The sequence below is a fragment of the Amyelois transitella genome, chromosome 3, assembly GCF_032362555.1.
Source record: "Amyelois transitella isolate CPQ chromosome 3, ilAmyTran1.1, whole genome shotgun sequence".
Taxonomy (NCBI): domain Eukaryota; kingdom Metazoa; phylum Arthropoda; class Insecta; order Lepidoptera; family Pyralidae; genus Amyelois; species Amyelois transitella.
In genome coordinates this window covers 65353-92193 of record NC_083506.1, presented here as the reverse complement: position 1 = coordinate 92193, position 26841 = coordinate 65353, and the positions used below count along the sequence as shown (strand labels likewise).

At 39.8% G+C, this 26841-nt stretch overlaps 5 protein-coding genes across 5 annotated transcripts; 3 read left to right on the top strand and 2 right to left on the bottom strand.

Annotated features, from left to right (window-relative positions):
• Nucleotides 1-86: 86 nt before the first annotated feature.
• Nucleotides 87-10616, bottom strand: LOC106133339 (integrator complex subunit 9). Its single transcript, XM_060951946.1, has 10 exons — nt 10383-10616; nt 10082-10273; nt 9237-9439; nt 2189-2477; nt 1872-2031; nt 1620-1794; nt 1298-1536; nt 895-1103; nt 636-823; nt 87-556 (listed from the first exon to the last, which is right to left on the bottom strand). Exons 1-10 carry the CDS (start codon nt 10389-10391, stop codon nt 256-258), a joined length of 1965 nt encoding a protein of 654 aa, XP_060807929.1. The 5' UTR covers nt 10392-10616; the 3' UTR covers nt 87-255.
• Nucleotides 3582-5024, top strand: LOC132903289 (uncharacterized). Its single transcript, XM_060951183.1, has one exon. The coding sequence runs from the start codon at nt 3828-3830 to the stop codon at nt 5022-5024; it is 1197 nt and encodes a 398-aa protein (XP_060807166.1). The 5' UTR covers nt 3582-3827.
• A 1618-nt stretch (nt 10617-12234) lies between the features above and the next one.
• LOC132902531 (uncharacterized) lies at nt 12235-14910 on the top strand. The gene is made up of 2 exons (XM_060948044.1): nt 12235-12707; nt 13687-14910. The coding sequence occupies exons 1-2, from the start codon at nt 12421-12423 to the stop codon at nt 14603-14605; spliced, it is 1206 nt and encodes a 401-aa protein (XP_060804027.1). The 5' UTR covers nt 12235-12420; the 3' UTR covers nt 14606-14910.
• On the bottom strand, nt 12838-15330 carry LOC132902533 (uncharacterized). The gene is made up of 2 exons (XM_060948046.1): nt 14912-15330; nt 12838-13633 (listed from the first exon to the last, which is right to left on the bottom strand). Exons 1-2 carry the CDS (start codon nt 15087-15089, stop codon nt 13047-13049), a joined length of 765 nt encoding a protein of 254 aa, XP_060804029.1. The 5' UTR covers nt 15090-15330; the 3' UTR covers nt 12838-13046.
• Nucleotides 15331-15470: 140 nt separating this feature from the next.
• Nucleotides 15471-23901, top strand: LOC106133378 (very long-chain specific acyl-CoA dehydrogenase, mitochondrial). Its single transcript, XM_060948035.1, has 10 exons — nt 15471-15776; nt 17276-17477; nt 17607-17756; nt 18121-18308; nt 18599-18740; nt 19262-19723; nt 22301-22447; nt 22530-22844; nt 22986-23153; nt 23264-23901. Exons 1-10 carry the CDS (start codon nt 15709-15711, stop codon nt 23603-23605), a joined length of 2184 nt encoding a protein of 727 aa, XP_060804018.1. The 5' UTR covers nt 15471-15708; the 3' UTR covers nt 23606-23901.
• Nucleotides 23902-26841: the final 2940 nt, after the last annotated feature.

The window sequence follows — 26841 nt, the reverse complement described above, 5'->3', positions numbered from 1 at the left end:
TTAATACTTATAATACGCCTTAATCAGAATTATTAGGAGAATTAAAAGAATGTTTCATGTTCTTAGGCTTTATATCTTATAAATAATACAAAATTGATTCTCGAGTCACATTTCTTTATCAAATTAGTGGGTTTATTTACGGAAGTGTACAAAGCATATGTTTTCTTTCTCTTCGATGATAGAGTGAGAAGGAATATAAAATATATGAATGATATCGCACACAACAAGTTAGCGGTAGACGAGAGCGGGCCGGGATCAGACGTGCTGCAGGCAGGCGGTGATGGCGCGGCGCAGCGCCTGGCGCACGTCGCCGCGGCCCTCGCAGAACACGTGCGTGGCGTGCCGCTCCACGTGCACCAGCGTGTCGTGCCGCGGCAGGTGCACGATGCACGCGTCCGCGCCGCCCGCCCCCGCGCCGCCCTCCGCGCCCGCCGCGCCCCCCGCGCCCGCGCCCGCCCCGCCGCGCTCCACGCGCACCTCCGTGATGCCCTCCCGCGCCAGCGCGCGCACCAGCGCGTCCACGTCCAGCGCGCCCCAGTGCAGCGTCGGCGGCGTGCTGCGGAAGATGCTCGCATTGAAAACTAGACCGCGCCCGCGTCATCTCCATGAGTCGGCAGAGACATAGGTATAGTTACCTGTGCGGCGGCGGCTGCAGCTCGAGGCGGTTGTCGCGGTTGCAGAGCGCGGCGGCCAGCGGCGCCAGGCGCAGGCCGGGCCGCACGTCGGCCGGCGCCGCGCGCGCCGCCAGCGCCGCCGCCAGCGTGCCCAGCGCCGCGCGCCGCCGCGGGCCCACCGAGCGCGCCGCGCCGCGCCGCAGCACCACCTGCGGGTACGGGTGCAGTACAGTGCACAGTGCGGGTGCGGCGTAGGGCCGGGCAGTGTAGCGAGACATACCGTGGGCACGTCGACGCTGAGCGCGGGCCGCGCCACGCCGGGCGGCGCGGGCGCGTACTGCTCGGGCAGCGCCAGCGCGCGCGGCCGCAGCTCGCGCACCAGCTTGTTGGCCTGCGAGTAGTTGAGCGAGGTGTCGATGGGGCAGTGGAACGCCTTCATGCTCAGCGGCTGGAACGGCGCCAGCGCCTCCGTGTACGGGAAGTCCGGCTCTGTAACGTTTTATTTGCAAATTTTGGAAAAGAAAATTCCGTCCAAGGGTGTTGTAATAAGTCTTATAGATTCTCGTTTTTGAAAACATTCTTAACGTGCCGAAAGGTGCTCATTTTATAATTAAGCCTCTGATTTATTTATTTACTTCTTGCTGTGTACTAAATATTACGCTAGAAATGCAGACAGAACCGACCTGTGAAGATGATGGCGTGCGCGGGATTGGAGGCCCACAGCTCCACGAGGTGCACGGCCGCGCCGAACCTCAGGCTCGGGTGCCCGCAGAACACCACGCACGGCTGCCGGAAGTCGGCGCTGAAGGCGTCGTCGTGCAGCTCGCGGGCGTGCTTGAGGCGGCCGGCGCGCGCCAGCGCGGCGTGCGGGAACGGCTCCTCCGGCAGGTACACGCGCGCCTGCTTGCCCGCCGACACCCACCTGAGACCACGACGTTCGTTATTGTTACTCAGCGCAGAACACAAGAGTCTAGTCGAGAGACGATCTCAGCAGGCATATCTCACTCGGCCAGGATGTTGCTGTAGGCGAGCGAGGAGTCCGCCACGGGCGACACCACGTACAGCGGCACGTGCGCCAGCCCGGCGCCGTCCAAGTGCCCCGACAGGCACTCCAGCAGGTCGTACAGCACGCCGCTCGGGTACACCGGGCACAGCACGCAGCCGCCCGCGCGCAGCGTCACTGCAACAGTCACAGCGCGGTCTACATCGCCGTCGCGGCCGACTCGGAGCTTCAGCAGAGGTCGGTGCGGTACCCACCTGTACAGTGCACGCACAGGTCGCCCAGCATGTGGTCGGGGTTGTGTGCGGGCGTCTGTGTGAGGGCGGCCAGGATCAGGAGGTCTGCTCCCTTGAGCGCCGCCTGGTTGATGGGGCGCGGGTGCGTCGTCAGCGTGCTCGACCCGCTCACGTACGCCACCTGTCGAAGCCGAACTCGCTTAGCATACACTCAAATATTGTTTAAAAAATAACTAAAATTGCCTGCTCTAAGCATCTTACATAAATGATTACCTACCAAACATAATTTTCAGTGTTAGGTGTGTTAATAAGAGTAAAATGATAAATGAGAGAGTGACCTTCTCGTGCGCCGAGCGCAGCACCCAGTTGGCGGAGCCGAGGCAGAAGCCGGAGGAGACGGCGGTGGCGTCGAGCGCGCCGTACACGTCCACGCGCTCGTCGTAGCCCACCACGCGCACGCGCGCCAGCGCCCGCGCCACGCTGCCGCGCGCGAACAGGCGGCGCCAGGCGCGCGGCCGCGCCGCCAGCGCCAGCGGCGCGGGCAGCACGTGCAGCAGCTCCTTCCAGCGCCGCGCGCCCGCGCCGCCGCCCGCGCTCACCCACGACGCCAGCTCCTCCAGGTAGAACCTGCCGCGAACCAGATAATGTCTTACCTCACCCAACTAACCTGACACTCTTAAACCACCTCTATGTCGAATTTCATAAAATACAATATACAGTATACTAATACAATACATAACAGATAAATCATACAGTTTTACTTTATCATCGCGACTATAGACTTCAAGGATTATGGTATAATTAACCATACAAAATCAATCTAGATGTTTGTAACATAAGTCATATTGCCTTAGTCCATCTGTTGCACATTTAATGTGCATAAAGTTTAAGCATAACAGACAAACTTTCACTGTACAAGCAATAGGTATCTGGCAAAATCTGTCTAATATTCTATCCTTGTAATAACAACATACATACATACATTGTGAGGTTAGACTAAGTACCTATTTAATCTTCTATTATGTTAATCTTTGTACCACCTATATAATTGTGTTATTCCTTCAAATATAGTAGTATTATTCGAGCATTCACTCGTTTCATTTACCTGACTACGTCACACCCTTATATGGCGACCCTGCCTATGGAATCTTCCACCGCGCCGCGAATTTGAGACGTTACTCGTGTAATCGTTAATAAGGACAATGGAAAAGTACCAGTTCTATCTTTGTTTCGGACTAAACGCTAGTGTACACGTGAATAAAAAATTTCACAAAAATAATGGGCTCCCCACAGTCTAAAGAAGAAACCCTGGTCATCCAGAATGCTGCGGCTGGCGATAATAAAGCAACTACAGAACAAATTCGTTTTCATATGAGCACCACAAATATTATCCTGTGTGTTATCCTGTAAATTATACTGTGTGGCGTGCTGTTCTTCATATATCGACTATATAGAAAATGCCATAGAAAATGGATTGTTAAGGAGATAAATCGGGCGACTATAAGAAGATCACTTTTCCGGCGACAGTTGGAAGACCTTAACCCACCCCAAAAAATCTATTCAAAAGAAATGGTGTAAAAAAATAAATAAAAATAAAAGTGCATAAATATATTTCAAAAGTGAAAATTTATTATATAAAAATAAATATTAAAAAAAAAAAAAAAAAAAAGTGAAAATAATAAAATACAATAATCTACTTAAAAAAAAAAAAAAAAAAAAAAAAGTATCTTAAATATATAATCAAATATCCTAATAATAATTTTATGTACGAGATATAGGTCACCGGTAAGGAATGCAGCGACTTTCCATATACGGACGGACGGATGATGCACTGTGACTGAACTTTGGACTTGATAGTGTTAATTGTAATCGCGATTATATTTTAAAGTCTATTTTTATTTATTTTTTAATGTGTTATGTTCTTTATGTGCACAGGTACAAGAATATTTTACTCTACGTTATGGTGGTAAGTGACTAATGGAAACTATTATATCATTGTATGAGGAATTAAAGAAAATTAGAGTATATTTAATTAAATTAGGAGCCAGTCGAAGAACGGAAAAAGTGTTAGTAAACAAATTAAATGAGATTAATGCAATCTATGAGAAATATGAGACGTGGCTGATAGGTTTTGAAGAAAAACTTAAGAGAAAATATTATAGTTCGGATGATATTATATTAATCAAAAATTATTGTAGTCGATTTTTAGAGTTACATGAAAATATTTTAGTGTTGTGTAATAGTGATAAGCCGAAGTCATCGTTCAACATGAATTCTTTTGATTTAAAAACGGCGTTAAATCTTTTACCTATTATGACAAATGAGGAGTCGAATACAAAACAGTTGATTGATAACATTGAATATTATAATACTTTATTGAAAGAAGATACATGTAAACAAAATTTAATTAATTTCGTATTAAAAAGTAGGCTTTCTCCTGAAGCTAAGTTAAAATTAAAATCAAAATATGAATCAGTTAATGAGTTAATTATTGATATGAGAAATGTATTATTGTGTAAGAAAGCTGCAACGGCAATACAAAATAAATTACAAAAAATTAGACAAAATGACTTGTCAATTGCTGACTATGGTAAAGAAATAACGGAACTATTTGTTGATTTAACGATAACGCAAGCTGACGGGAATGATCAATGCTATAAAATATTAAAACCTATTAATGAAAAAATGGCTGTTAAGCAATTTGCTGACGGCTTGCGTAATCGTCGACTTAGTACGATTATTTCTGCCAGGAATTATAGTTCACTTAAAGATGCTGTACAGGCAGCCCAAGATGAAGAAGTATCAATTCCTTCAACATCTGGAGAAATCATGGGTATGTACAAGAAACCATACCATAATAAATATTTCAACAATGGTTCAAATTATTATAGAAGCTGGCGTGGAGGACGTTGCCGCTATCCTGTACATAGAGGAAGAGCTCGAGGACAGCAAGCAGCTCATCTAGCTTCTCGAGGACAAGGGTCACGAGGTCAGTACACGCGAGGAAGTAGCGGAGGTCCACAGCAGAGAGGTAAATTTTTTAATTCAACTAGAGGAAATCAAGGGATGCGTAATAATCGTAATATTCATTTAATGCATGATAATGATAATAATAATTTCGAAAAATTTGAAGAGTCAGAACTTTCTTTGAATCAGTTTTTTCGTGAGGAATAGTGAAAAATTTATTTTAGCCAGTGATAGTAATTGTTATATTTCTTTACTTTCATCATCATGTAATAATTATAACAAAAAATATTTTTTAGTAGATTCTGGAGCATCAATATCGGCATGTACGTATAAACATGCTATAGAATGTAACATTCCAATCCATAAGGAGAATGTAACAATCAACGGTTTAGGTGGAAGTGTACAAGCAATAGGATACTTATTTTTACCATTAACTTTTAATAATGAAACATTCAATCATAAGTTTTTTGTTTTTCAAAATTTACCAATTAAAGGAAGTGGAATTTTAGGCCGTGATTTTTTAAATAGATGCAAAGCTCAATTAGACTTCAGTAAAAATACTTTGACATTATTTATTAATTCGAAAATTACTTTACCTTTAATAAATACATGTAATGTTATTTTTGAGATCCCAGCTAGAAGCGAGTCAATACATTTTATACATACGGACATTAATGAAGATTGTGTCATATTATCTCAAGAAATAAAACATGGTATATTTTTAGCAAGTTCCATATGTTCACCAAAAGATGGATTGATTCCTGTTAGAATACTTAATGTTACTGAAAATGATGTTCAACTCACAGAAATAAATCCAAAAATTGATAAAGTTAGTAACTATAATATTTGTGAATTTGAAAAGTCAACGACCGATTCAAATAGAGTGAAAAAACTTTTCTCATTAATGAAATTGCAACATTTAAATATTGAGGAACAAAAAACTATTGAGAACATTTGCGCTAAATATTCAGATATATTTTACCTCCCTGGTGATAAATTAAGTACTACTGATGTATACACACATACTATTTCTGTCAAACCTAATACAAATCCAATCTTTTCAAAACAATATCGTTTGCCATACTCTCAAAAGGACGAAATTAAACGCCAAATTGATAAAATGTTAGAGGAAGGGATAATTGAACCTAGCAAGAGCGATTGGTCTAGTCCAATACTGTTAGTACCTAAAAAATCAGATTCAACAGGAGACAAAAAATGGAGGCTTGTCGTAGATTATAGGAAATTGAATAATCAGATTGAAGACGATAAATTCCCACTACCAGATATTACTGAAATTCTGGACTCGTTGTCAGGTAGCATTTATTTCACACATTTAGACTTGCATCAAGGATACTATAATGTTAATTTAGATGAAAACAGTAGAAAATTTACAGCTTTCCATTCAGGACAGTATCAGATGACACGTATGCCAATGGGACTTAAAACTAGCCCAAGTTCATTTTCCAGAATGATTACATTGGCAATGGCTGGTCTAAATTATGAAAAATGTCTAATTTATTTAGATGACTTAATTGTTTTTGGCCGTAATTTAACAATTCATAATAAAAATTTACAAGATGTTTTTGAAAGATTACGTCAGGTCAATTTAAAATTGAACCCAGTAAAATGCGATTTTCTTAAAAAAGAAATTTTGTATTTAGGTCATGTGATTTCTAATGAAGGTATAATGCCGGATCCTGCAAAAATATCTGCAGTACAAAATTATCCAGTTCCTACAAATTCAGACGAAGTAAAAAGATTTGTAGCTTTCACGAATTACTATAGAAAATTCATACCAAAATTTGCAGAAATCGCATATCCTTTAAATAAATTAACTAGAAAAGGCGTACCATTTGAATGGAATACCGAAAGTCAAAACTCTTTTGAAAAACTAAAAGAACTACTAATAAGCCCATCTGTGTTACAGTATCCCGATTTTTCGGAACAAAATAAATTTATAGTACAAACTGATGCTTCAAATAATGCTATAGGAGCAATTTTATCAAACAAAAATGGACGACCAATAGCTTATGCTAGTAGGAGCTTAAATAAAGGTGAAAAGAATTATCCAGTGATAGAAAAAGAATTGCTAGCAATAGTATGGGCTGTGAAGTATTTTCGTCCATATTTATATGGACGCCCATTTAAAATACTGACAGACCATAAACCACTAGTATACTTGTTCAATATGAGAGATCCTTCGAGTAGGCTCATGAAATTTAGAATCATATTAGAGGAATATAATTTTGAAGTAGAATATGTTAAAGGTTCTGAAAATGCAGCTGCAGATGCATTGTCTAGAATCACATTAAATGATTTAAAAGAAATGCACGAAAGTGTTATTAATGTTATGACAAGAGCGGGCGCAAGAAAATTAAATAAACTAGATTCATCGGTAGATATGGATGCTTTAGACTTGAGGCCTGATCAACCAAAGGTCGTAAGTACCCATATAAGACCGAAAGAATCAGTAGAATTAAAACTTATTGATATTAAGGGACTAAAACAATTTAAAAAAGAGGGAATTATCACAAAAGAAAATAAAATATTATGCTATATTGAAAGTAAAAGAACAATTTATGTGAAATTTCTAGATTCTCAATCACAAATGACGCGAGGCGAATTTGTGAGAGATTTAGATAATTTTTGTAATTTATTAAAGTTAGAAGAAATATACATATTAAAGAGTAAAGATAATGAAATTTTTATAGAAAAATTATTAGATAAAATAAAAAACGATAAGAATAGGTCCGGACCGCGTATATGTATTTTAAGTAATGTAAAAAGAATTGAGAATAAACATGATAGAAAAATAATTTTAAATGATTTTCATCTCTTGCCTAGCAGTGGCCATGCTGGTATGAGAAGAATGTCAAACAACATAAAGAAATATTATTTCTGGCCTGGTATTGATAAAGATGTTAGAGAATTTGTAAAACGTTGCGACAGTTGTCAACGTCAAAAACATTCAATACCAAAGAAAGAACCAATGGAAATTACTAGTACAGCGCATACTGCATTTGAAAAAGTATTCTTAGATCTTGTTGGTCCTTTGGAAAGAGATAATGATAATTATTCTTATATACTAACGTGTCAATGCGAACTGACAAAATATGTAGAAGGTTATCCCTTAATTTCCAAAAAAGCTGATGAAGTAGCAAGATCGTTTGTTAATAATTTTATTCTCAGGTATGGTGTGCCAAAATGTATAGCTACAGATAGAGGGAAGGAGTTTTTATCAGAAATTTTTCAAGAGGTATGTAAATTATTAAATATTAAACAACTCAACTCAACAGCCCACCATCACGAGTCCATAGGAGCTCTGGAAGTCACTCACAAACATTTGAATGCGTTTCTACGTATTCAAACAGAGAATCACCCGGAGATGTGGAGTAAGTGGATTCCTTTTTGGTGTTTCTCTTACAATACAGGAGTTCATACTGAAACAGATTTCACCCCGTACGAGTTGGTGTTTGGTAAGAAATGTTCTCTCCCTAGTAATCTGACAAATGATGTAGAACCTCTTTATAATTATGAGAGCTATCCACATGAATTGAAATACCGTTTGCAACTTTCTCAAAAAGAGGCTAGAAATAATTTGTTAAGAAGTAAGATAAATAGAAAGTATGTGTATGACAAAAATATTAATCCTGTAAGCTATAAGGAAAATGATTTAATTTTAGTAAAAAATAATACACCTAGTAATAAATTAGATAATATATATTTAGGCCCTTATAAAGTTATTAAGGACATACCACCAAACGTAGAGATAATAAATAAGTATGGTAAAATAGACATTGTACATAAAAACCGTACAAAACCTTATTATAAAACGTAAAAAATAGATTATATTTTATCAATTTGACTGTAAAAAAAAAAAATATATTATATAAATTCATTTTTTTTTTTTTTCAATAAGTGCGGTGATGTGAGGTTAGACTAAGTACCTATTTAATCTTCTATTATGTTAATCTTTGTACCACCTATATAATTGTGTTATTCCTTCAAATATAGTAGTATTATTCGAGCATTCACTCGTTTCATTTACCTGACTACGTCACACCCTTATAACATATCATCACGTCTATATCCCTTACGGGGTAGACAGAGCCAACAGTCTTGAAAAGACTGAAAGGCCACATTCAGCTATTTGGCTTAATGATAGAATTGAGATTCAAATAGTGACAGGTTGCTAGCCTGTCGCCTAAAAAAGAATCCCAAGTTTATAATCCTATCCGTTAGTCGCCTTTTACGACATCAATGAGACGGAGTGGTCCTATTATTTTTTATTGATGCCAAGAACCACACGGCAAATTGTAATGACAAAGTTTAGTAAAAACTATAGTGATATAAGAAACTTAAAAATAAAAAAATGTTATTTTGTCTTCTTTAATAAAAACAATTAGAAAATATTATAACCTGCCTATCTGTAAAGTAGGTTCTGTGGCATAAACCTGTCCCTTGAAACCCGTGTCCTCAGTGATGAAGGGCAGCGCCATCATGCATGTGTAGTTGGAGATGAGGATAACGTCCAGCTGCGAGAAGTCCACCACCTTGTCCAGCGGTGGGCAGAACTCAGGGATGCTGTCCACAAACACTCGACCACAACATTCTTTTAATTCCTGAAAATACCCACCAATTGGTTTTCAATATTGTGTTAGTATCTCATAATACAAGTCTTCAAACTTCCATAATTACATAAATATCTTTAAAAAAGCTACATTAGGCGATAGTGCCATTTACAGTTGTTTTGAAATAAATTAGATTTTACACAGATTAAACGATCTCTATAAAGTAATGTGGATAAAATGTGCAAACCTGTTCTTGCAAGCACAGTCTATTATATATGCATATAATGTATTTATAAAATATAGGCTTTATCACTTTCTAATAGTTTCCCAATAAGGTCCAGTTTCAACAAAAATTTTTTGGTAGTAACTTATATTTGAGCAGAAAGACTTTCTGTAGTACACTTACTTTCTGCAGTACAAGTGGGCCCTCAATTCTCTATGTGAGGACTAAGGGTCCGACTTTGATTTTCATAGCTTGCTTATTTGATTATCACAAAATCTGTTTCCAACTTTCACAATTGGTTTGGCATTTTCACTAAATCCTGAACTAAGAAGTCTGCAGCAGCGGCTCTTAGACTACACACAAAACAGTTAGTTAAAGTACCTATATTAGATATTACACATGTAAATGTAGCATATCAATACAATAAATATGTAAAATTTGCTATAATGCAAAATCGGTTTTGAACTCACTCCTTCCAATAAAGGGTCATTGAGATGTGGTGGTGTGTAGTTGGGGAGCGAGGCCAGCCGCGTGCTGGGTACAGGTGGCAGTGGCAGAAAGTTTAGCACCGAATGCGCCGACAGCCCACAGTCCAGCATTATCAGCAGCTCCTTGAACGACAGCACAAAGCAGGGCTTCGCTGCGTCGTTGCTAAGGTTGTACTGCAAATAAGTAAATTACTTGATCAGTTAAATTCTGTACCTAATGCTAAATAGGTATAAAATTACAGGAAAATATTGGACAATTTGGAATTTTTATCAATATACGTACCAGTTTCATTGTTTACGATTTTATAACCTCATTTAGCGGTAGAAAAAACCAGTGAATAAAGGATGTCAATGGGAGAAAACTGCCCAAACATGTTAGTGAATGTGTATGGGGGCTGCGTTTGATGAAGTTTGATCAGAGAAAAACAGCAGAAAAAATTGGATTATAAATCAAGCAAACCTAACACAAACGAGCATTACAATTTCTTTGGCAGATAGATAGCCAGCCAATATATATAATCTGTGCAATCTGCAATTTGAGCAAACGAAGTATGAAATAAGAATTAGGAATAGTGAGTATTTACGCGACCATGTTTTGAGCCCTGGTTTTATGTATATACAAGTACTTAAACCAGGGTTTAGTTAGCCTGAAATACTTGTAGCTCGCTTCAAAGTATTTTACTCCGAAGCCTTTGACGCGTATTAAAGAAAACAGATATTAATTACAAATAAGTTTTCGGGATTATAGTCGTGTGTGCAACTCTTAAAACAAAAACTTTGTGCTTTTATTCATTTGGATTATCAATACATATAATAAAACGGTAAAAATATTTTGTCTGTACATTTAGTATTTTTGAATGAAATGGATAGAGAGACACTTAAAATTAATAATAGAAAGCAAAAATATTTTTTTGAATTTCTGGTCTGTCTATCTGTCTGTCACGATTATCTCCGAAAGTACTGAACCGATTTACTTAAAACTTTCACCAATTGCTTTATTTAACTCAGAAGAACATTTAAAGTTTGTTTCATCAAAATCGGTTCGCTAATAAAGAAGATACCTATCGACATTTGAATAAACATTTATCATTGTACGACAGCATAATACCTATAACATATAAATATAAGTGAAAAGCAGTTTGATAATATTCTGGTTTTGCCGCACATAACATGCGTAATTCTCACGTAAAAAGATTTTTGGTTTGTTAATCTACTTTAGTACCGTGTGGTTCCCGGCACCAATCCAAAACAGAAAAGGACCACTCCATCTCTTTCCCATGGATGACGTAAAAGGTGACTAAGGGATAGGCTTTCAAACTTGGGATTCTTTTTTAGGCGATGGGCGAGCAACCTTTCACTATTTGAATCTCAATTCTATCATTAAGCCTAATAGCTGAACGTGGCCATTCAGTCTTTTCAAGCCTGTTGGCTCTGTCTACCCCGCAAGGGATACAGACGTGACTATATGTAGTCTTCTTTAATTTCGACACCACCGCAACGGCCTCGATGGTCCAGTGGTTGGTGCGTGAGACTGTGAAGTTGGCGGTCTAAGTTCGAGCCCCAACAAAACAAGATATTTTTTTAATCAAAAATATTTTTTTTGTGTTGTTTGAGTATTTTATTTAAAAAAACTGAAATTCAAAATACTACATGTAATAAAACGCTAAAAATATTTTGTCTGTAAATTTAATATTTTGACTGAAACGGAAAGAGAATTTTTTTTTTACATTTTTTGTCTGTCTGTCTGTATCTGACTGTATGACCAAGATTCAACTCGAAATTTACGCGGACGAAGCGCGGGCCACAGCTAGTTTCTCATAAAATAATGCAATGTATTTTACTCATACACCCGTATGAATAAAATACATTGGTTGTGGCGGTTCTCTTTTTACAAAAGTTTTTTATTCAACGTTTCTGTTGTGTGTATTCAAATGTCTGTGCAGCACATTAAGGTCTATTTTAGTTTGAAAGAAAAGAAAATTGTTTGAATCCTGGTTTTTCTCATCCATTTACCTAGTAGCCCTGGTACGCGATTTTACAAGTACAACCCAAGACTACGACGAATAATTATTTAGCTAAGGTTTATTGTAAGACTAAATTGAGTTATCAGATTCGAAGTAGGTTGAAAATAGATGATCTAAGGCCGTGCGCTGCGTTAAGCGGGTGCACGGCGCGGGCATCCGACGCGGGCATCCGTCGCGGGCATCCGCGTCGTGCTCCGTCGCGGACAAATAGCCCGTCGCGGGTATCCGCAACGACCTCCCGCTAAACGCAGCGCCGCCAGTACAATTTTAGACGTGCGGGTGTACAGTCGATTCATAATGGATTATTTGTTGATATACTACCTAGCCAAAAGACGACGTAGACAACAGCGGCAGCCAATCAGCCCATATGTCTCGTCCAGAATGTTGTGTGGAGAATTTGTAACCAAGTTTACGCTATTAAGAGAAGATGAGAGGAGATTTTTTAAGTATTTTAAAATGTCAACGTCTACATTTGATGAATTATTTTCGAAACTTGAACCATATTTGAAACATAGTGCTAATACTCTAAAAGTAAGAAGTGTATCAATTATATTACCAATAGAGAGGTTGGCAATAACGGCAAGGTAAGTAAATAAAATGTTTTTCTTGATATAAAATATTTTTATTTTGTCAGTCAAGATCACGCATGTATACAACCAAATCAGTTATTGGACTTATCATAATCATAAGTAACAGTAAAATCACAGTGATTGGATTTATCACTTATTATAATTAACAATATTTTAATCTACAATTACTTTAATGAGAACTAAGTATAACAATTTGGTAGTGTAGGTACATACGTAAAGTAAATCAAAATCACAGTCATTGTAATTATCATAATTAACAATATTATAAGGCTACTTCCAATCTTTGTCTTTCTTCAAATAGAGTATAAATGCAGTAAATAATTGATAATAGGATTAATGTTCTGCTTGAGTGTCATTTGTCAGTACGATGTTCGATAAATCCTCCAATGTAATAACATTTTCTTTTTCAATGTCAATTAATAAGTTTAATACCTTTGATCGAAACAATAATTTTTGATATGTAGACAATTTTTTTATGTTTGGCATAATAGATTTAAAAAATGACAAGTCTTCATCATTTTCTTCGTCCTTTTTGTGTTGTATGGATTGTAATAATTGTATTTCAAAAGGAGTCGGCGACGACGCCTTTTTACGCTTTGATTGTTTTTGCGTTTCTCTGCTTGCTGTGTCATTTTCATTTCCAGATGTACTGGTCTCAGGTATTAACACCTCACTAGTGTCAACTATTGGGTGTTGGGACAATTCAAGTGTACTTGTATGACCCGAAGAGTCGTCCTGAGAATTTTCCAAAGATTCTTGTCCTTCTACTCTTTTGTTAGAGTCCAGAAAAGTCATAATATTATAATAGCTGTACCCTTTTCCTTTTTTAGCACCAGAACCAGACTTAAGTTTCTTGTTACTAGCTTTGACTTTCGTATAGCAATCTCTCGCGGTTTTCCATCGCGCTTGTATTTTTTTTTCTGAAAAATGAAAAATAATACATACTTAAAAAATAATTTTGTATTTTTCACAGGTACTTAGTAAGTGGACATACTTTCGTGGATATGCACTTGGCGTACCATGCGGGACAATCTACCATCCGAAAAATTGTTAATGATGTCTGTCAAATTATATGGCAAAGACTGAAAGAAGAATGTATACCAGTATTTACACGTATGCGATGGGAAGACATAGCAGAAGGCTTTTTAAGCAACACAAATTTTCCTAACTGTTTAGGTGCTGTAGATGGAAAACATATACGGATTATAAGACCACCTCACAGCGGATCACTTTACTACAATTACAAACATTACTATTCCATTGTCTTGCTTGCAATGTGTAACGCAAACTATGAATTCACCTACATAAATGTTGGAATACAAGGTAAAGAATCTGACTCTTCAGTTTTCACCAACAGCACTTTATTTCAACAGATGCAGGATGAGCTATTAGATATTCCTCCTCCAAAATCATTGCCAGTGCTACAAAATAATAAACCAACCAATACTGCAGCTACCACACCAGTGCCATACGTCATAGTTGGAGATGAAGCGTTTGGACTGTCTACACATCTTATGCGACCATATGCGCGGGCTATTGCAATGGATCATAGAAAGAAAATATTTAATTATAGATTGTCAAGAGCTAGACGTTACATTGAATCAACCTTTGGAATAATGGCCAATAAGTTTCGAATACTTCATCGTCCACTTAACGTTTCTAGAGAACATGCCATTTGTTTCATAAAAGCAATTTGTATAATGCATAATTTTGTACGAAAAAGAGACGGATTCGGTAATATCAGCGATGTTGTCATAACACCCCGCCATATCCGCGATATCACAAATGGATTTGGGCTAGTTCAAAGAAACTCGTATACAATACGAGATCAGTTCGCTGATTACTTTGCCACAAACGGTAAGGTATCGTGGCAAGATCGCTGTATTTATTGATTATTTACTTAAGTTAAAAAAAATTTGCTCGTGAAGAGGTCACAATACAATAGTTAAATAACAATTAACATAAGTAAATACAAAATGTTTACTAAGCCTAAAGGTGGGTACAGACTATGTAACATATTACATGTTATTTTAACATGTTTTATATCATTCAGTGTCCACATTATCTGAAACTTGTTATATAGCAATGTCGTATAACATGTTATGTTATATAGTCTGTACCCACCTTAATAAATGAAAGAAGTAAATAATTATGTAGTAAATAAATTTATAAAGTCATAATAAAAAGTAAGAATTTACCTGTTGACTTTTTTTCTGTGTCACTGAAGTCCTCATAATTTTCGTATAATTCTTTACAAATCTCGAGCCATGCAGCTTGACGCGCATCCCTGTCTTTATACAAGTTGTTAGACAGATCCCATAAAGCGGGGCGACATTGCACTTCTAAAATAACACGTTCCGTATCAATATCACTCATGTTTATCAACTTGATTGTACAAGCACGGCGCGTGCGACACGGATAACGCAGCGGCGCTCACTGATTTTCTAGAAACATCTCCGCTCGCGTGCTCCGTCGCACGGACACGCGAGCGTACCCCCGTCGCCCGCGCCGCGTGTGACGGGCGTTCCGCCTTACGCAGCGCTGCTCTATGAATTTACATGAAACATCACGCCGCGCGGGTGCCCGCGCCGTGCACCCGCTTAACGCAGCGCACGGCCTAAGAATCACCTGTCCACCATCGTCACCAAAGGAGTCACTGTCATTAATGTCATTATCTCCTTCTGCCAATGACAATCACCAACGCTGTCATGCCAACATTTGACATTGTAGGTACCTCACCTACTCCCTACTCCTCCTCCCTCAGTCGACGTCAGTCATTTCACGTTGTAACATTTTTCATCCGACTTGTTGTATTCGACCCTCCCCTACTTTAGCAAAATTTTGTTGTACTATTTTAAAACTTTTTTCCTATATTTTTTCTTCTGTTAACTTATTGGTAAACTAGTATTCTAATAATGTGCTTCTAGTCAGCTTTATTTTAAGTATTAAATTGTGTAATTTTGTACTTTATATAGTTTCGTATAATAATCTCAAAATGAAAGGCAGTAACTTGGTGAAATGTGCAAACCGTTGCCTCTCGGGTAGACGCCAGCCGCTGTGCAGGTGAGTGCTCTGTCTTCTCCGCCGTTCTTTGTTGTGTCACCCACTTGCCCTTAGAACTCTTACCTTGGACTTTGCACTTGTACTACATTCCTAAAGTATCTCTTCTTTATTATTGTTCAATGCCAATATTATAGCTGCCAGATGAGTTTGGACTTTGATTTTCATATTTTGTGTTCTGTTATCAGTAGGGCCTAATAATTGTACAGTACCCATTCATTTCATAATCACTGACTACTAAATAATTCCAGTACAAAAACTTTTATAATGAAGTAAAAAACTATTAAATAAAATCAAAATTTTTATGTTTGCCAAATCTATACACCTATCAATAAATACATGATATCATGCCTGTGATATTATATTCCCTGATGAATCTATTTTGGCTTTCACATAAAATCTACTGTACAGATTTGTATTAAACTTCAAACTAGTACAATTTAGGCATTGGAACAATTAGATTAAAATGTTTACAAGTTACTATTGGATGTAAAGTCCTTTCCTTATTTATAGAAGGTTATTATTGAATTATACCTAGATGTTAAAACATTCAATTAACAAGTATTTTATTTTCTGGACCATTGTATCTATAATTTTTCCACGGCTCACTGGCCCATGCCTGATCCTGATTTCTGAAACTGATGCCTGAATGATTTCTGAAAGATTCATTTGTATATCCCTTGTGGGGTAGACAAAGGCAACAGTCTTGAAGTCATTGTCAGGCCACCTTCAGCAGTTAGGCTTAATGATAGAATTAGGATTCAAAAAGTGATAGTTTGCTTGCCCATTGCCTAAATCGATGATCTATTTTGATACCTCACCAGGAAATGCTCATCAGTCTGAAAACATCAATTCTTTACTTATTTTAGTTTAGCTGGACCACTATGGTTCTCAAGCGACACAGTTTTCTTAATCATAGTCTATGAGGCTAATAGTTATATCACTAGAAAGTTTCATTTAAATCTGTTCAGTAGTTCCAGAATTATAAGCATATTATATATGTCTACAAACTATCAGATAAACAGAGTTTTAAAATGTTTACTCTGCTACTGTTTCTTCATTGCTGAGTTTTGATTTTATGGATAATATTAAATGTAATTACCAAGTTGTTAAAACAAGAAAAAAAATTTATGCTAGCCACACAAGATGAGAATTCCTACACAAAAAATGCAAAAAAAAATTCTAATTGCAAAGGCTTTTTCTTCCTTAAAGGTGATTCTTTCCTATATTTTACATTAATGTGGTTGTAACAGTCAAAATCATTTTGTACAAAAATAATGAAAAATGCTTGAAAATAAAGTTATTTTATGACGTGAATAATTTATTTATAGATTAGAATATACAAACAACTACTTAAATAAAATGAAGTGATTCAATGAAGACCTTCTTTATTAAAGTCTGTTGAAAAATATGGTAAATAAAAGAAGATGAATGCTAAAGAACTCATGCTGCTCAGATTAATATTTTTTCGTCAAAAGTAAATTAATATTTCCGCATGTCAGGTCGTCATCTTCAGCCGCGAAGACAGCGGAGACGGCGGCGCGCACGCGGCCGGCGGCGCGCGAGTCGGGCTCGTTCACGCTGAACGTGTTCCGCGGCCGCCTCGAGCCCGCGCAGGTGTTCCCGTACCCCGAGCCGCTCGCCGAGGACCAGCGGCAGATGCTCAACGAGCTCGTGCCACCCGTGGAGAAGTTTTTCCAGGAGGTTGCTCATTCATATATGCTCTCTTATGCCGGCTATTCACTACACCAATTTTTATGTAGGAAATAGCCGGCAAAAAATCTGGCATTGATGTAGGCTAATTACATGCTTATTGTGTGGTAATGCATGCAGGTGAACGACCCGGCGAAGAACGACGCGACGGCGCAGATCGAGGAGAACACGCTGGCGGGGCTGTGGGAGCTGGGCGCCTTCGGGCTGCAGGTGCCCACCGACCTCGGCGGCCTCGGCCTCTCCAACACGCAGTACGCGCGCCTCGTCGAGGTCAGATACAAGTAGATTCTGCTTATATTCTACCAGCTCTTTACCCGATTCCCTGTGCATTAAATTGCTTAGTTGATATGTTATCCATTGGATGGCGGACAGGTAACCTGTTACGGTCATAATGCCGATAATTATGCAACTCAGTCAGAACAACATGATAAGACTCCATGAGACAGTCATAGTCTATTTTTTGTGTAACATGTCCATAAGAAAATACCGAATGATTATTTAAATGTGACACAAGTTAGAATGTTTATATCTCAGGATATAAAACATTGTAACCCGTTGTTGTTTGAAAACTGCCTGTAGTCTGTCATAAAGCCTGAGGTCAGAATGGTTACGGTGAACGTCATGTGCGTTCCAGATCGTGGGCGCCAACGACCTGGGCGTGGGCATCACGCTGGGCGCGCACCAGTCCATCGGCTTCAAAGGCATCCTGCTGTTCGGCACGCCCGAGCAGAAGGCGGAGTACCTGCCGCGCGTCACTGGCGGGGAGTACGCCGCCTTCTGCCTCACGGAGCCGTCCTCGGGCTCCGACGCCGGCTCCATCAAGTGAGTGCTGACTGCTTCCTCGCATGAGACTCATTACTAAATTTTTCAAGTTGAGAAATGGAATTCAAGTAGAAGGAGTAAGCAGAGGAAATCTGTTTCGACGTCATTAAAGATAATATGCCAATTAATGAAATTAAATATAAGCATGCAGACGACCAGCCAGAGAGAGAAATTTCCAGAGGAGGGCCCCGAACTTCTGCGGAAGATAAAGCACCGGAAACAAGCAAAGAATGGAATAGAGAGACAGGACATTACAAGAAAGAGACATTTTAACGATTCGCCTGTTACAGGACCCGTGCCGTGCTGTCTCCCGACGGACAGCACTTCATCCTCAACGGCTCCAAGATCTGGATCAGCAACGGCGGCATCGCAGAGATCATGACCGTGTTCGCGCAGACGCCCGTCGAGAAGGACGGCAAGACTGTGGATAAGGTGCGGTACTGTTCTAGCAGCATGCGGCTGTAAGGCGGGGAAGGGCAGACGGGAGTCGCTTCATACAACAGCCGTACTCCGGGATTAGGTCAATAGCGTACCTTAATGATAAGCGATGAAATGCCGAACACTCGCCATCTGTGTTTTGAAACCAATCAAGGTTACATACATACTAATTTAATTCGTTTAATAATCAAATTCATTTTTTTTTATATTTATTAAAGAATGTCCTATCATCAAATAAATGATTAAAAACTCAGTTTACAGCCGCTTCCGAAGCGTCAGTGCAGAAGAAGCGGTAACAAGCTGCAGCATTTTGTTTAATAACGTCAACTTCACAATTATGTAAACTTAGAATAGAAATGTGGACAAGAGAAGACATTGTTATGATTGATTGGTTTATACTGAATTTAAATAATAATTAAAAAAATATTGAATTAATAGTTGCGGCTAAGATGATTGGTGGTGACTATTGTGTTCGGTACGGCTGATGTGTACAAACAATCCTTGTCCTCGTAAAGGTGACCGCGTTCATCGTGGAGCGCAGCTTCGGCGGCGTGTCGTCGGGGCCGCCGGAGAACAAGATGGGCATCCGCTGCTCCAACACCACCGAGGTGTACTACGAGGACGTGAAGGTGCCCGTGCGCTGCGTGCTGGGCGGCGTCGGCAACGGGTTCAAGGTCAGCCATCTCTACACTACACTACACTACACTACACTACACTACACACTACACATCCGCTGCTCCAACACCACCGAGGTGTACTACGAGGACGTGAAGGTGCCCGTGCGCTGCGTGCTGGGCGGCGTCGGCAACGGGTTCAAGGTCAGCCATCTCTACACTACACTACACTACACTACACTACACTACACTACACTACACTACACACTACACATCCGCTGCTCCAACACCACCGAGGTGTACTACGAGGACGTGAAGGTGCCCGTGCGCTGCGTGCTGGGCGGCGTCGGCAACGGGTTCAAGGTCAGCCATCTCTACACTACACTACACAGCACAGTCTTATTTTGGCAATAAAGGGGATCCTTTTAGTTCATACTATCTTACTAGTTGATAACCCTAATACATCACTATCATCACTGTCACTATCACTACATATAATAAAACAAAGTTCCCCGCCTCCTTTGTCTGTTCGCGATAAACTCGAAAAGTACGGAACGGCTTTTCATGCGGTTTTCAACAATAGATAGAGCAAGTCTTGAGAAAGGTTTACTTATACTAATATTACAACGATATTGGTTCAATAGGTCGCTAATCTAACTACTGGTTAACTACTGTAGGAACTACTTGTTCGAATTGAAAAGTTCTGTGTCTGTGTTAAATAGACCATTTATCGAGGAAGGCTTTAGGCTATATAACATCACGTTGCAACTTTTAGGAGCGAAGAAATAATGCAAAATGTGAAAAAAAAACGGGGTAAATTATTCATCCTTGAGGGCTATAATGATGCCCAAAATAACTTTTCCACGCAGACGAATAACTTATAAGTAGAGATAAAGTAGACAAGATATAAATAATTAATTATCTGCACGATTACACTTTCAGGTCGCGACAAATCGTATAGCATTTAAAATCAAAATTAAATTATTAAACACCTTGACGAATACAGAAAATATATTATTAACCTACCATTTTTATAACACTTTTACGCAAAACGGACGGATTTTGATGAAATTTGATAAACGGATAGAATTCCCATGGGAGCGAAGCCCCGGGCTTAGTAATAGTCTTGTTACTCAATTCAAATGATTCCTTTTACGATACATACACTTTCACTCATTTGTTACGATGTGCAAATAAGTTAAGAGTTAAAAATAAAGATAAGGTGTATCAGAAAGGTGTTGTATGAAAAGGTTACAGCTGTTAAATGAATCGACAGAAAAATACTAGCCGTTTATCGCAGAACATGTCTCACCTCGCGTGACGCTGCGGCGTTACCTTTGCACTGCGCTAGGCCGTGCCCTCAGATAGCCGCCGCGATAAGAAGGTGCTTATCATTACTCGTACAATTGATCGACGACTCAAACATTAATAGTTCCGTAATTTTATCTACATTACTGCTCAAAAAGTGAAAAATGTGCTATGATGTCCAAATAATAAGTTTTTGAAGAACGCTTTTTATTTAGCACCTTATTGCCAGCTGTTGTCCGCAGCTCCGCCCGCGTATGTCGCTTTTCGCGTAACCTGGGGAAACTATTAGCCACACTTGTAATAAACTTATCGTTAATTCTATAGTATCCTATTCCCGTGCCAATATTTCAATAGCGTGTTGAGTGATTTTGTCTTTATTGATAGATAGATGAACTCTTTGTTGCACCATAAGAGTAAAACATATAAAACAGCACGAAATGAACAGAGCTACCGATAAAACAAAGTAGGAATTCTAGCCAACACGTTGTAACCGCGTTTGACTCTGTTTGAAGTTTTGAAACAGTGCTTGAAGGAAATTTTTCAGTTGACCATAACTTCTTTTCCCTTAACGTATTTTGATGAAACAAAGTTTTGACAACGCTCCTAAATAGATTTAGGTAATCCTCCACCTGTGAAAACAAATTCAAATCAGTTGAGTAGTTTCGAAGTTATAACTTACCAGTCAGACAGACAAAAATGTTTTTTTTACTGTATTATTATATGTATCAAAACTTGAAACAAATAGTTGTATACTGTAAGTTCCAAAGAAACAGCTAAATTATTTCCAGCCAGATATATTAGATTTTACATAGTTTTTCTGAGCAAATGAGTGTAAACAGCGTTGTTTTGAAGCGTGACGTCATCCTGAGCAAGGTCGTTGCTATCTCTAGCGTTCATGATGAAAAATATTTCACGATCATTGTCCCATCGGAATAACAAGGCGTAATAATGTTTATTTGAAGATATGAGCATGGGCAATGTCCAAAGGTAGGTACCTTTCTCATGAGATATCATCTGTTGATACGAGTTTATGTTCGCGAATGTTGTTATGGGTAGTTAACCGTACAGATAAGGAAATTAAAAAAGTAGTATCAGTTAGATACATTTTAAATTTTTAATCATCCTATTTCATATACAAAAGTATGCGTTTCATATGAATTACTTCTGAATCCTTACTGGTAAAATAGTCATATTATTATCTAAAAATCATTAGTTGAATAACTTGACTACTCTTATCTTGAGATTTTAACCTTTTTACCATGGGATGAATCGGGGTACATACCTATACATAATACTTTTTCCTTGCTGGAAGTCGAAGAAGGAAATGTTTTAATGACTAACCTATATAGTTTAATGGGCCTTCTTATTCCTTACTGATCCATTTGCTGATCTGCGATTCAAATGGAATCAACCGCTTACAGGGAACACTTATGTCAGGCCGTTGAGGCCATACCTGGCAATGCTATCTGTAAAGATGAGAGAGATAACCTTACTACTGAAATATCAATGTCGTAGTGTCCTTAACCATCAAAAACAATAGATTTATTTTCATTAATTATTAATAAGAAATAGAAAGTCAAAAGTAAAAGATTTTTTCGACCCCAAATGAAAGTTTTGCAATGTCTGTGTCAGGTGGCGATGAACATCCTGAACAACGGGCGCTTCGGCATGGCGGCCGCGCTGGCGGGCACGCAGCGCGCCGCCATCCGCCAGGCCGCCGAGCACGCCGCCACGCGCGTGCAGTTCGGCAAGAAGCTCATCGAGTTCGGCACCATACAGGTCGGTCGCGCTTCACCGCACCACTCAGCGACTCACTAACTTCGAGAGTTGGATACGCTAACGCAGCATTTTCTCGTTACAGGAGAAGCTGGCGCGCATGGCCACGCTGCAGTACGTGACGGAGTCGCTGGCCTACATGGTGTCGGGCAACATGGACACGGGCTGCCAGGACTACCACCTGGAGGCGGCCATCAGCAAGGTGTTCGCGTCCGACTCCGCGTGGACGGTGACGGACGAGGCCATCCAGATCTTGGGCGGCATGGGCTTCATGAAGGCAACGGGGTTGGAGCGCGTGCTGCGCGACCTGCGAATCTTCCGCATCTTCGAAGGCACCAACGACATCTTGCGGCTGTTCGTGGCGCTCACGGGCATTCAGTTCGCCGGGTCGCATCTACAGGTATGGACGGTTGCGGCTACGTTGTAGAAATTCGTTACTAACACAGGTTTTTACAGGAAGTTTGAAATGACTACCATGATCCAGGTGGTCGGCAACAAGTTTTTCCGTGACATGTTAACATGTAGAGTTTGATTTGCTCAGGAGCTGCAGCGCGCGTTCAAGAACCCGACGGCGCACCTGGGGCTGATCTTCAGCGAGGCGACGCGGCGCGCCTCCGCCGCCGTGGGGCTGGAGCGCGCGCCCGACGTGGGGCCGCTCGTGGCGCCCGAGCTGCGGGCGCATGCGCAGGAGCTCGGCAAGGCTGTGCAGGTGGGCCGCTGGCGTTCCTTTCACGTTTTTTTGCCGCTTGAACTGAACTGACCATACCATTTTGTTCACGATTTATGTTCGGGCGAGTGAGATGTGGCGCACCGTTGCAGGAGTTCGGGCGCGGCGTGGAGGGCGCGCTGGTGCGGTACGGGCGCGGCATCGTGGACGAGCAGTTCGTGCTCAACCGGCTGGCGGCGGCCGCCATCGACGCGTACACCACGGCGGCGGCGCTGTCGCGCGCGTCGCGGGCGGCGCGCCTGGGGCTGCCGGCCGCCGCGCACGAGCTGCGCCTGGCCGCCGCCTGGGCCGACGACGCGCTGGCGCGCATCCCCGGCGCCGTGGCCGCCACCCGCGACGCGCGCGCGCACGCGCAGTACGCGCGCCTGGCGCAGCTGGGCCGCGACGTGGCCGCCAACGCGGGCCAGCCCACCATCAACCCGCTCAACGTGTGACGCCGCGGGCGCTCTCTCGGGATGATATGACGCGATAGACACCGCCATGGCGCATACCGATTATTTGTGTTTTTTGAAATGCACGAAAGAACTCAAATTCATATAAAATAAAAGCGTTCAATGTTGCGACGTTACACTGATTAGTACTTACCTGTCTATACATACACCGCGCCTTTATCTCAAGGTTGGAACTGAGATTCTATAGTCTTATATTATTCCGAATTTTGTGGACGTAGCATACTATTTATTTTTGATAGGTGAATATATCTCTTTATTATATCATAGTTGTTACTAAATATTTGTTTCATTTATATCTCAATTCGTTCATTGTCCTCAAAAATACATAATCTATGCTCTTAAATATGAAAACGCGACTTACCAGTCATCCTGTACATACGAGGGTCAAACTGAAAGTTTTTAAAAAATCAAAAACTGAGCATTCTACTATAATATTAGTTTTATTATATCTTTTCAAAATAGTGTAATGGAACCATTGGGAGAAGCACCTCTTCCCTAGGTGTCTCTTCGACGGCCCTTTCAAACGCAGCGACTGCTTCCTCAGCGTTCACAAAACGTTTACCGCGAAGTTTTTCTTTTATTTTGGGGAATAAATAGAAATCATTTACAAGGTGCAAGGTCGGGGCTGTATGGCGGGTGAACCAGTAATTCCACATTTGATGTCTCTGGTATATATCAACGACCTGCCTTGCATGATTGAGAAACAGACTGGCATCGTGTTGTTTGCAGATGATACGTCACTAATTTTTAAAATGAACCGCCGTAGCGAAATCTGTGATGATGTGAATAGCACTTTAGCCGCCATTTCTAACTGGTTTACAATCAACAAGTTACAGTTAAATGCAAATGAGACTCAATGCATTAAGTTTACACTTCCCAATGTGCGGCAGGCAAATGTGGATATTAGTATAAGTAGTAAAAGATTAGATTTTGTTGATAGTACTACTTTCTTAGGAATAACATTAGATTCTTTGAAATGGCATGCTCACATTTTAAAACTTTCTAAAAGGCTTATTTCTGCAGCATACGCTATTCGTCGCATTAGGCATTTGGCGGATGTGGCAACTGCTAAGCTAGTATATTTTAGTTATTTTCATAGTTTAATGTCATATGGTCTACTGCTATAGGGATCAACAGCAGACATACAAACTATTTTAATTTTACATAAAAGGGCAATTCGATATATCTACGGTCTTAAACAAAAAGATTCGCTTAGAGATTTTTTCAAAATCCTAAATATTTTAACTTTGCCCGATACATATTCGATAACATCATGCATGTTAGGAAAAACTTAAGACTCTTTCAAAAAAGTAGGTGAATGTATAATATCACTGCGGAACAATTACAAGTTGTTGATCCCAGCACATCGGCTGGCTAAGGTAGGGAAATCATTTCTGATTAATTGTATAAGATTTTATAATAAATTACCAAAAAGTGTTCTTGAAATGAATGATAGAAAATTCAAAAAGTATATTAAAGTTGAGCTTTGTAGGAAAGCCTATTACAGCACGGATGATTATATTAATGATAAACATGTGTGGCCCGAGCTGGACATAATGGCCTCTTAAATGCTTGTGTATTTTTGACATGATCTTGACATAATTTGTACAGTATGTACATATTTTATTTTATATTTATTTTATTTGACGAAATATTCGTATTGACATAATCAGTTCTACATTCATACATGTTTTTTAATGTAGACAATGTGCATTCGTCCACGATTTAGATTTAAGAGATCTATATTTGTAAATTGACGTCCTATGAAAATGCTGCAGTGTAAATATAAATATATACGGGACAAATTACACTGATTGAGTTGGCCTCGAAGTAAGTTCGAAACTTGTGTAACGAGATACTAACTCAACGATACTATATTTTATAACAAAAACTTATATAGTGTAGTTTGTTCCGCCGCTTCTTCTACACATGCGCTTTGGAAGCGGTAGTAGTTATAATTAGATTTAAGTTATGTGACGTCAATAAGTGATACCTTGTATCCAATTTTGAAAATAAATCTATTCTATTCTAAAAAGTCGATGGTTCGCCTGGCGGTGTGCGCCGAGGCGTTGTCGTGATGAAGGAGGTTTCTGCTGCGAGGTCGTTTCTCCCGAACTTTTTCAAAGATAAGTGGCAAACAAATATTGGTGTACCACTCTGCATTAACTGTTTTTTGATCCTCTAAAACAGTTGTCGCGTAATGGCCTCTCCTTCCGAAGAACGAAGCCACCATCTTTCTTCCCACACTTCGACCTCTCTTCACTTTTGTGGGCAACTCCTCGAACGGAAACACCCACTGGGCCGACTACCTTTTAGTTTCTGGATCATAATAATAAATCCAGCTTTCGTCACCCGTAAGTACTTATGTCGAATACGGCATTTGAGTCACTCCCGTTAAATTTTTCAATCATATCACGGCACCAATTAACACGACGGAGTTTTTGGGCCTCAGTCAAATTATGGGGTATCCACCGGGCACAAAGCTTCCTGACCTCTAAATGTTCATGGAGGATTTTATGGATTTGGCTCATACCAATGCCTAGACTTGTCCGAATCTGCTGATAGGTAACTCTTTTATCAGCCTTTATCATACGCCGCACAACGCTGATGTTTTCTTCAGTCGTCGCCGTAGAAGGCCGTCCCTCACTCAGATCATCGGTGAGATTAGACCGACCACGCTTAAATTCATTGAACCAGTTGTAAACAGTGGCACGAGATGGGCTTCAATGAAAGGCCAATCGAAGTCTATTGTAAGTTTTTTGTTGAGTTAACTTACACCGAAAGTCCTAAAAAATCATTGCACGAAAATTTTCTCGCGTTTAATTTATATTTTTGGCACGAATTATTTTCACTTTGCCGCCAAATTGCAACAATAATGACAATTAAATGAAATTTTTACTCATTATTATTGCTAAAGAGTTCCATTTTTGAAATCCGAATTCATTTTTTATTATATAAATAACAAATGGCCAGCTCTAAAAACTTTTAATACCACACTTTGACAAATTAAGCAATGAAACCTTATAACATCAAAGTATGTTATAAGGTTTTTTTTATTTTTTTAATTAAAGATTTTGGGGGCTGAATTTGCCGCCCCCTCAAATCCGCCGCCCTAGGCTTCAGCCTGCTGATAAATCCGCCACTGATCGAGGGCCAAATACACTGGAGTGATGGGATTTAGCCACCAATAATACAAATATCAAATCTTCTTTACACGT

What these genes read in the sequence shown, in the direction of transcription:
- LOC132903289 (XM_060951183.1), top strand. Translation starts at nt 3,828, where the DNA reads ATGGAAACTATTATATCATTGTATGAGGAATTAAAGAAAATTAGAGTA.
- LOC106133339 (XM_060951946.1), bottom strand. An exon ending in CCTACTTTACAGATAGGCAG is followed by an intron (nt 2,478 to 9,236) that starts GTTATAATATTT and finishes GGTTCGCGGCAG; the next exon opens with GTTCTACCTGGAGGAGCTGG. An exon ending in CCTGTGCGTGCACTGTACAG is followed by an intron (nt 1,795 to 1,871) that starts GTGGGTACCGCA and finishes TGACTGTTGCAG; the next exon opens with TGACGCTGCGCGCGGGCGGC.
- LOC132902531 (XM_060948044.1), top strand. Translation starts at nt 12,421, where the DNA reads ATGGATTATTTGTTGATATACTACCTAGCCAAAAGACGACGTAGACAA. An exon ending in AGGTTGGCAATAACGGCAAG is followed by an intron (nt 12,708 to 13,686) that starts GTAAGTAAATAA and finishes TATTTTTCACAG; the next exon opens with GTACTTAGTAAGTGGACATA.
- LOC132902533 (XM_060948046.1), bottom strand. Translation starts at nt 15,089, where the DNA reads ATGAGTGATATTGATACGGAACGTGTTATTTTAGAAGTGCAATGTCGC. An exon ending in CACAGAAAAAAAGTCAACAG is followed by an intron (nt 13,634 to 14,911) that starts GTAAATTCTTAC and finishes TTCATTTTTCAG; the next exon opens with AAAAAAAAATACAAGCGCGA.
- LOC106133378 (XM_060948035.1), top strand. Translation starts at nt 15,709, where the DNA reads ATGAAAGGCAGTAACTTGGTGAAATGTGCAAACCGTTGCCTCTCGGGT. An exon ending in AGACGCCAGCCGCTGTGCAG is followed by an intron (nt 15,777 to 17,275) that starts GTGAGTGCTCTG and finishes TCCGCATGTCAG; the next exon opens with GTCGTCATCTTCAGCCGCGA. An exon ending in GCGTCGGCAACGGGTTCAAG is followed by an intron (nt 19,724 to 22,300) that starts GTCAGCCATCTC and finishes TGTCTGTGTCAG; the next exon opens with GTGGCGATGAACATCCTGAA.